Source organism: Homarus americanus, unplaced genomic scaffold (genome assembly GCF_018991925.1).
Source record: "Homarus americanus isolate GMGI-L3 unplaced genomic scaffold, GMGI_Hamer_2.0 scaffold59333, whole genome shotgun sequence".
Taxonomy (NCBI): Eukaryota; Metazoa; Arthropoda; class Malacostraca; order Decapoda; family Nephropidae; genus Homarus; species Homarus americanus.
Window position 1 is genome coordinate 13,006 of NW_024726671.1, and position 10,944 is coordinate 23,949.

The 10,944-nt window shown below is 38.5% G+C and overlaps 1 protein-coding gene across 1 annotated transcript; it reads right to left on the bottom strand.

Moving 5' to 3' along the window:
* Positions 1 to 442: 442 nt before the first annotated feature.
* On the bottom strand, positions 443 to 10,382 carry LOC121865680 (proton channel OtopLc-like; the record flags this gene model as incomplete). Its single annotated transcript, XM_042365206.1, is given in 4 exon segments — positions 443 to 594; positions 4,080 to 4,208; positions 5,485 to 5,526; positions 10,209 to 10,382. Coding segments are annotated over 4 exon segments (497 nt in total), but the record flags the coding sequence as incomplete, so codon positions are not given.
* Between the last annotated feature and the right edge of the window lie 562 nt (positions 10,383 to 10,944).

The following is a 10,944-nucleotide window of genomic DNA, read 5'->3' on the forward strand; positions in this document are numbered from 1 at the left end:
TTTCAGGGTAAGTTCTAATGAGTGTAATATTGGTAGGACCACGCCCCCATACCTTATGCCCTTCTGACACTCTCACATAATAGGGAAAGTCTTGTTTTGGCCAAATCCTGTTTAGATAACAATGATTCTGTTCATTGTTTGTTCCTTCTTATTTTCTTGAGTTTGCACTAAATGCTTGCTTCTTGTTGCTCTTACATCAGATGATCCATAAAATGTTATAATGAAGTATGATGTTCAAGCCATATGTGGTCTAGTGCCCTAGCGTAAGACACTGACAGTCGACCAATATGTTGTTGTATTCATGTGTTAAGAATTTACAAACTAACACATCTGGACGACTTTTCAAACAAAAAATTATATAGTTTTGGAATTCTACGATATCACATTCTAACCAACACAATTCCTGTCTTCCAACTCTACTGGAACAAGTGAGAAGTAGTACTTACCGTGGTATCCACACGGGGGCCTTGTCGTTAATTGGTGACCTGTCTTGGGGATGAGATTTAACAGGCAAATTTTTAGTTCTCCTAATTGCTTGTTTGATATCTGCTATGGCTGCTTCAACACTTTCTCGACTTTGACCAACTCCGCCACCTGAGCATTGGTGATAAAAGAAAGTTTTACATTAACCTCTGAAACAATATTTGATACAAAAAAAATCATACCTGAAATCTTATACCTTGAATATGTCTCAAAGATTATCAAAATAATAAAAGAAATGTGGAAATTATATTGAAAAAAAGTACTAGAAAATTTAACACTTTGTAGTTCCATGAACATCAAGCCACAAAAGAAGGTTTCCAGCATACAGCATAACCACACTCAGTTTAAAAACCTCTAAAACATCCCAGCTCTAATGATGTCGTCAGTCACTCCACACAACCTAACATTTGGTCGCTTTCTATGCTCATTATTTTCTTTTACTTCTTTTCATTACAGAGAAATAATCATGACCATCATCAGTGCCACCTCATCATATATCCAACAACACATTTCCTCCATCATTTTAATACAGTAGTCAATTTTTTTTCTTCATAAATATTACACCTTTTCCAATTTATTTTCTTAATAGAATTTAATTCCTACAATATCAGTATAATTCCTAAAATCACAGTATAATCCCTACAATCACAGTATAATCCATACAATCACAGTATAATCCCCACAATATCAGTATAATCCCTCCAATCACAGTATAATTCCTACAATCACAGTAAAATTCCAAAAATCACAATATAATCCCTACAATCACAGTATATAAAGGGCAAAATCACACTGACATCACACATAATACACTATCATTTTAGCAGTTTGTGAATCACCAAATATAACAGAGATACTGAGCCTGGGCCATGAACACAACAGACAGACAGACAGACACACACACACACACACACACACGTGCCTGTCTTTCCCTCATTTTCTCCCCCTTTCATCTCAAACATAAAGACATATACGTACTGTATAATTTTTTCTTCTTCTCAGCATTAATCCTTTTTCCACCTTTCCATACCATCATAGAATAAAACAATCCATTGATCTTTATCTACTCTTTTATCTATCGATTATATTGTACTTTTTTGATACCCAAATCTCACTCCGTCAAATTGCCCTTAATTCACATTCATATTATAATCAAGAAACTGGTTCTACGACATTCCGTCACCAGACAATTAGTCACCCGTTCAGTAAAGACCTAACCTAACCAAATCTAACATAACCATGGCTTCATCACCTCCAAAATAATGACAATACTACCTAAAATTTCATAAATATAACACAGACCGGTGATGAATCGTCCAGTGACAAAACTCATGCCCACCCAAGAAACTACCAGAGGTGCTTGTACTCTCCCTGCCAGAGACAGCTCACCTTCCAGCACCATAAGCCACATATCATGATTTCATAACAATCATTAGGTAGTTAGGTTAGGTTGAGAGCTGGTAACACTAATGATGTGAATGTCACCGATACATTTAATAACAGTGATTGGCGAATAAAATACCCTTAGACTTACAGCAATCACAGCAAGTACTGATAATAATTCAAGAGAACAGTAGTGGTATAAACAAAAATTAAGTGTAATTTCTTTCATTCTTGGCAACTGTAGGTTTAGCTATAGGACTGACTAATAGACTGTTGTAATAAGTACAAGAGATGTATGGCAACTAATTTCATGTGGTGCTGGTATGAATATTCTTCCAGTTTACATCATGCAATTTTTATTTAACATACTCAATTGTAATCTATGTACAGTAGTAATATTTTTTCTCACTTTTTATAAACCCTTAATGGGAGAACTGTTTCAGGTGATGGGTACTGTACTTATTTCCTAAACTGGGTGACCTGGGCTCTATTTGACCACCTCACAAACCAAAAGACAGGTATCAGTGCCTCCTGGTAACCTACTGAGGAAGTAATTGTCATGGCTGTATCCAGGTTCTTAGATCCTATATTTGCATCAGCAGACCAATTCCAATTTTTTCTTTCATACACTCCTAACAATTTTATATATCCAGAAAGGTACAGTCTTTTGGTACACTATTCTAACAAATTAACAATTACAATCACTTTATTTATCCTTACTTGTGATTTCTCTTGAATACTTTTTATACCACCCCAAGAGACTTATCCAAATTAACCTGATCTAACTTAACCCAATTACAGTTAACCCTCACTTTACGCGGTCCCACATTCCGCGTTTCCACGTTTACGCGTGCCCTGCCGGAACCCAGGATGCTCACATTCCGCGGTGCGTGTACCCCTTTACGCGGAGAGCGGCTGGCGAGCCGCGCCATTTTTGGATCCAAACCTCCCGCCATCCGCCATGTTGTGTAAGCTGCGCGAACATGGTGCGCACAAGGTCGCCCAGTCATCAAAACATTACCAGTTCTTCACCCGCCACCCACCACAGCCGGCCCAAGTCAGTGATAGTGATAATTATGGTGAGGATATGGACTTATATGGACTTTGGGGAGTTTGACAAAGAGGCCCTGCAGGCCTCTGTGGTGGATAGTGATACAATTGATACAAGTGACACAGGTGAGGGCCAATAATCTGCCCTCTGCCTCGGAACCAACCGCCCATCCCCGTGTGCCCAGCCATTTTTTCTACTAATGTAAGTGTTAAAAAACCTAATATTATTGATATTTCTCTTAATTATTAATTGTGTGTGCATACCATCATAAAGTTAAGATAATATTTTTACTACAACATAGTTGTGTGTCGTCAAAAAGTGGAGTTTGGGGATCGGCCCGGACTCCATTTCAATTAATCCCATATGTTATGTTATTCACTTTACGTGTTTCTCACTTTACGCGGGACCCTCCGGGTTACATTAACCGCGTAAAGTGAGGGTTAACTGTATATCTAACCTTACCTTACCTAAAATATCTAACCTAACCTAACCTAACCCAACCTAGCCTGATCAATCTTTATTGCATCACTATTATCAAACTTCTCTCACCAATCACTCATTTCTCTTCCTGAAGACTTAATTGAAGTCTTAGCTTTTCCTTCTACCGAGTTAAGAAATGGCTTTCACAAGTTCAAAGTTCTCCTTACTGCACCCGCTGCATGGCTCAAGATAACAGACTACAGAAATCTCCTGTACAAGTCAGGGCTATGATGCCTTGAGTCAGAAATTGCATTAAATAAAGCTAAATATAAAGAACAAGTGATCGTGGGCCCTTTGTGCCCGGTGAAAGTTTGAACGCTCGTGCTTGGCTAGCGAGCAACCGCCCTCCGGCTGACAGCGTACAGCAACAAAATGGTTCATTAATGCCTTCCTAAAGAAACCATCGACATGGGACCAGGTTTGTTCCACTCTATGAATTTTTTGCGATTTTTCCACCAAGTTTGATGAAAAACGATTGTGCCGTTTCGGCTGCCCAGAACAGACACACACACATACACGGCTATTCCTATAGTATATTAGATAATATTTTTCATACACCCCAGCTGTAACAGAGTAAGTAATACAGTAGTTGGCAACATAAAATACACCAAAAAAGTTCTTACTAAAGTGCTTGGTTATATTCAAACCTTCTTATGATAACAGGTAAATGTTCTCTCCATACCTGGGTTGTGGTGGATGTCGTGTGCAGCCGGGTGACCTGGGACCATGTGTGGTGTCACCTTGTGTTGCACAGGACTGGTGAGTGATCCCATGGCACTTAAGAGGTGAGGACCAGTACTTGGTCCTGAAACTAGAGAAGAAAAAAAATGCAGTACAGTACATGTAAATTATAACATATGTGGAATTAAAGAAAGTTCCATTACTATGCATAGTACTGTACCAACAGTGTATTATAATTCTTGTTATAATGTATATCATACCTTTGAGATGTAACCTGTACACACAACACACAAGGAGCACTTAATGTCTACAACTTTCTCACAAACAGTTACCCTCACTAAACCCTCTTTCCCAATCTTTGATCTTCATTTTCCTACAGTCTCAGCTGCCCAACAAAAAAACTTATGAATGTGGTAACATGATCAAACCACAAGACTGAAGTTAGTCGTTAAGTATTACTGTACAATATTCAGTTCTTTTACCAATATGTAGTATAATCCAGTACGGTTTATATAGGTGCCTTACAAAATATGGATCAGGGTTTTCATTTTAAGCCAATTACTAGTCAGGGTGACTCATTCACCTGAAATCTAGACTAGTTCAACACAACCTTACTTTGTCTCCAAACATACAGGCAGAAACTTCATGTACTGTACTGCAGTGTGGCCCATATGTTTTCTAATAAACATTATGAGCTACAGACCCCCTGATCCTCACTCTTCAAACCGTATTGGGCCATTCTTACTAAACATTTATGATAACCCTGAAGAATGTACAGTATTGTACTATATATTACACTGTGTAGAAAGTAGACAATGGCATGCTAACTATGGATGTGTGTCCACCTGTGATTCATTAAGATCATTCATAATTCCTTATCACTGTGTACACAATGTATGCAGGCTGGTGACCTGTATCTAATGCAGTGGTCTAACTACTCTTTTTGCCTACACAGGAGTCAAACCATTCAGTGAAATCACTGTACAGTGTACTGAACATCTGAAAGAATACTAAAAAAATACTGAACTGTTTCTATGGCATATACTGTATGTTGATTACATAAGATGCTAAAGGAAGTATAAAACTGCTCCTACAAACCTGTGCCTAAATGTGCTGTACACAAAATATATTACAGATGATAAACATATCTTTTACAGTACAGTACAGTACAGTACAGTACAGTACAGTACAGTACAGTACTGTATTGTATTGTGAAGTGTGAGAGATACATATAAAGTGTTTATAAAAAGATCAAAATAATAAATTGTGAAACTAGATAGATACTCAGAGGAAGTTTATAAGAGCATATCAAATGTTTATGGTTGGATAAGACATTGTACAGTGAATTACAATACACTTGAACTATAAGGGTTATGCTATGACATCTAGTCACATTATTTACTCACTCCTGGTGGTGGGCAGAAACCTGACAGTTGCAGATCCAAATCCTGTGACAAGGTAAAACTTCTTAAAACTGCATCAAGAATTTACAGTTTTCCCTCCACTATCATTATAAATAAATAAAAATATTACACTGGGCAACAAAACTGGAGTAAAAAAGCATAAATAAAAAAATATACCAGCACAACTTATTGGAAAAATTAAGATTTGATCATATGACCTTTTTTTCTAGCCAAACCCATAACCAGGTGGCTCATTAAAGGCTGTGCCATTGTGGGGTATAAAACAGTACAGACTGGCCCTCGGATGTCTTGGTGGGTAGTATCACTCTTCACCCCTTCACTACTGGTTGTTGCTTTCACAATTTTATTTGGCGATGACCGGCTGATTTTATTCAGCACAAAGAGACCCCTCGAACACAAGGAGTTAATAAACTACCCCCATTAATTCCTTCACTTCTAGAAACAGCTTTAACTATTTGGCTAAGGTATTTCACTCAACACAGAGAGACTCCTCATAACCAAAGGAGAAAAGAAAGACTTGCTGAAATGGTTGTCCTTCTGAGGTAAGGCTAAGAGACAGGGATGTTCTACCTAGTCAGTATACACATCACAAGTGACAGATCACTCCTACTATAATAAGACTCACTGACCAATGCAGCCTATCCAAACACCTGCTTGTAGAGCAACTGAAGAGCTTACTGTAAATTGCGGTGAATAAGTCGACATTTTAAGCTTGAAAAAATCTCTCCAAAGCCAGGGGTCGACTTATACACCGAGTATAAAATGTGAAGCTGTACCACATAGCGGTAAACAAGTGGAACAGCCTGACTAACACTGCATCACTTAGCGTAACTCCCGTGGCCTGCCGCTAATATTTCCAACAGAAATTCATGTTTGGTAAACTTATTTAACAAAGAGATTATAATAAAATAATAAATTCCAGTATAATTAAACAAACACAACACCAAATGCCATTTTTAACAGCTGATGGACAGTAAACAATCGATCAGAATGCCACTAAACACCAGGCAGCCAGCCAGACAACTACCTGGTACTACGATATGGGTGCCATCTGCGCAATTTTATAATAGCGCTATAGATTGTGAGTTCACATACACTACAGGGGTAATGACAGTTTAATGATACATAATGGCAGTTTATTGAATACACACACAATAACTCCGTAATTGAAACCTTAACTCTAAGACAAAAAGTTAAAACTTTAACTTCAAGATTAATTTTACTTCAAAGTTATATTTTATTGACAATAAAATCATGTATGATCACATTTTAAAATCCTTCAAAGTCTGCTGGCTGTTCATCGTCTAACATAAAGAGGTCTGCATATGGGTCAGAATCACTGGAACTTCCGACTTGGTCTTAATTATTTTTGCTGTCATCCTCCTCCTCGTCACTGTCTTGCCACAACAAATCATCTTCCTCCCCATCCATTGCATTTGAAATCCCACATTTTTTAACAATTTTACGACAGTTTCTACACGAACAGCTTCCCAAGACTTTATTACAAATTTGCACAACACATCCAGTGGTGGAGCACGCATATTACCCCCCTTTGTGAATGACTTTTCTCCCTCAACCATCCATTTATTCCACTCAGAATGAATATTGTCCTTAAATGGCTTATTTAAGCTTACATTAAGAGGTTGAAGCACAGATGTTAACCCCCCCATACACTGAACAAGCCTACATGGCAATTTACTAAACCATCCTGGCTTTATGCTCTTGCTGGCATCCACTCATTACCCTCACACCAACCTGACAACAGTTAAAAATATCTTATCCCCAATTGGATGAAATATGACGCAAGTTTCAAGCTGAAAGTTATTGCGTTTGCAAACTCTTCAAACAACAGTGCTGCAGCGGATGACAGTTTAAGTCTAAGCCATGCTGCCGATAGTGTAACGAACCCCATAGTTTCGCAGCTGGCTGCTTGGTGTTGGTGGCGCCACTGGCAGTTTGTTTACAACAGCTGATGCAAATGGCTGATCGTAAGCCAGGTGTACCATAATGTTCTACTATCATACCATTTATAGAGGTATTACAGTGATCCCTCGGTTAACGATTTACCTTCCATAAGATTCTTCACTTCGGTTAACGAGCAAACCCTCGGTTAACGAATTCCTTACGAATTTTTCCCCCAACATGTTTTCGCCTGCATTTGGCTGCCCACCAGCTGTAGTATTAGTCAGGCAATACAGTAATCAGTTTTAGGGCTTAAATTCCTTACCATTTTAGTAAATATCAAGAAGGCTGTACTATTCAATAATTTTAAAATTTACAGTATATATTAAATTTTTTAGTCATTTTAACAATTATTGAACATAATTGAAGTACAGGAAGCTAGTTATTTGCGCGCCAAACATCCACTCAACACACCAAGCTTGGCGTCAGTTTGTTTACAGGTTCAGAAGAAGAAACATCTTGTTTGAGACTCTTCAACATAAATGCTTTTTTTCTGTGTTTCCAGTCAAATAATTGGTCAAACTGAAATATATTTCACATATTGACAATATATAATGCAGTACAGTGTTGATTTAAAGAAAATAATCTTGAATTACACCAATTGAACTAAAATTTTATGGGTGAAATGGCGGCATGGGGCGACTTCTCTTCCACCCCAATGCATTCTCTTCTCCCTTCTCTTCCACCCCCATTCTAATTCCCATTATCATCAACCAGGAGCCTTCTACATGCACACCTCAAAATAAGTGTACTTTAATGCATTTATTTTTAGTTTGTATGTAATTTTTGGTGAGCTGGAACCAATTATCCAAAAACCCATTGAAACAATGGTTTAGGTTAACAAATTTTTCAGTGAATGAGCAACCTTCTGGAATGAATTGTGCTCGTTAACCGAGGGACCACTGCATCGAGGTGCTATACTGGTATGCTGTGTAAACAATTAATATTTTATTGGAGGTGCTGATTTTGGCTTGGTGTTTATCAGAGTTCTTACGAAGATAACTTACTGAAGATTTCTAGTGGTTGCTTGCTGTCCTACTTAAATCCTGTGGCCCACTTCCCTTTTTGTATGAACGATTTAAGATATATATCAAATATTGAAAGGTATTACAGTAAGTGTCTTAATGAAAGTGGCATGGCCTTATTACACACTTTCGCCTATGTTTGGGCCTTGGGAGGTCGACAAATACGGCGAGTATAGAACTAAAACTGAATTTTTAACTAAAAATCTTGGTCGATTTATACGTCGCAATTTACAGTAAGTATGATTTAACAATGAAAATCATAAATAAGCACATACTATCCTTTGGTTACAGTACAGCAACAGGGGATACAATATTCAGGCTCTACTTCTTCCTAATACAGTATTACCCCGCTTTACGCGGTTTCACTTTCCGCGATTTCTCATTTACGCGGTGCCTCGCCAGAACCGAACTTTCACTTTCCGCGGTGCATCTACTCATATACGCGGGAAGCGGTACGGGCAGGATGCGCACAAGGTCGCCCAGTCATCAAAACATTACCGAGTTCTTCACCCGCCACCCACCACAGCCGGCCTAAGTCAGTGATAGTGATAGTGAGGATATGGACTTATATGGACTTTGAGGGGTTTGACAAAGAGGCCCTGCAAGCCTATGTGGTGGATAGTGATACAATTGATACAAGTGATACAGGTGAGGGCCAATAATCTGCCCTCTGCCTCGGAACCAACCGCCCATCCCTGTGTGCCCAGCCATCTTTTCTACTAATATAAGTGTTAAAAAAACTAATATTATTGATATTTCTCTAAATTATTAATTGTGTGTGCATACCATCATAAAATTAAGATGTAATTTTTACTACAACGTAGGTATTGTGTCTGAAAAATTGGAGTTTGGGGGTCGGGCCAGTCTCTATTGGAATTAATCCCATATGTTCTGCTGTTCACTTTACGCGGTTTTCACTTTCCGCGGTACCCCATGGGTTCAATTGACCGCGTAAATCGGGGTACTACTGTATTTACAACTTGCCAGTGACCAACACATGACTTTCCTGATACCACAATCCAGCTACACAAACATAGCAAGTCCTAAGCCTCATATCACAAAAATACGCAAAATGTGGCCAGAAGTACTTGTCTGTGGGAGTGAGCATCACAAACTCTAGTGCAAGGTCACACCTGCTAATATACCAACTCTAAAATGCTGTAAAAGTATGTAAACAGACTTTATAAAACAGTATAAATAAAAGCTATGACTGGGTTTTAAATATCCTGCCTCTAGAAGGCAACTGTTGCCACTAATCTCAGTTTTAAGGACAATAGTTGTGATGGAGTGATGGGTGATTATATGATCAGCTCCCAACAGTCTAACTGGAGGCAGTCGTCTTTACTAAATCAATCAATCAATCAAAGTACCATCCTCATATCTGAGGATTGGTGACCACTGGCTTTTATATTTCAATATTAAATTTTTGTGTCACCATATCTGAAATAGTACTTGTTCTACCAGATAAATATATCACAACCAACACTTGGTGATGGATTATATACTGGTAACAGCTTTTTGTGTGGAATGTTTTTTCAACTTAAATTGTCCCTCATATTGAGCTTGTAAGACCATTTTCCTCTGACAGTCCATGCTTTAGAAACTCATCTTATAATTCAATTTTCAACAACAAAAATTAATGTTGTAAAGCAAATACAGAAAAGTTTTCCATGGCCTCTTAAATATCCTGCAAGAAAAACTGGTCACAAAAATGCCTACCTGGAGTATACTGAGGTGAGTGCAGGTGCCCAAGGACATGGCTTGGGGAAACAGCTGGCATTTGATTTGGAGTGGACGACGAACTTCCATTTTCTACAACAGTGGAATTTCCTGTCGACCCACCACGATGAGGGTGTGGTGCAGGAGGCGGCGGAGGCTCTGGCATTTTCTCATCTGTAACAAATTTCATAGTGATGAGTAGCCATGAGCAGTAAAAAAGATGGAATGGTGTGTGAGCCTCATACAGTACATGTAGATTATACAGGTTAGACTGCAAGATTGATCCTGAAATCCATTTTTAAGACTAAGTTTCAAGCTAAGTTTTTAGCTTGATAAATTGAGTAAAGTGCAAACCACCATCATCAGAGTTAATAAACCCAACATAAGAGTGAAGGGTACTAATGTAATGATCAATTTACCTTCCCCTCACAAGCTGGGCCTTAAAAGAGACCATGGGTGGGGGCACAATAGAGGCTGTGAAGGCTAACAAATTATGCCATCAACCTGGCATGTGACTCACCAAGACAAATTGGCCAGCTGTCTTGGATGGTTCACTCATTCACTGCCAGCTGAGAGGAGGGTGTCTGAGTCATCAACCTACTGGCTCAGTCATAAAAAGGTCTTTCAGAATCAACCCAGTATTTATATCTCAACATCTAATCAAGAACACCACCTACTCTAGAGAGAAGAAAATACAAGCTGCCTCACACTTTAACTAATTTCAAATAAAAAGACA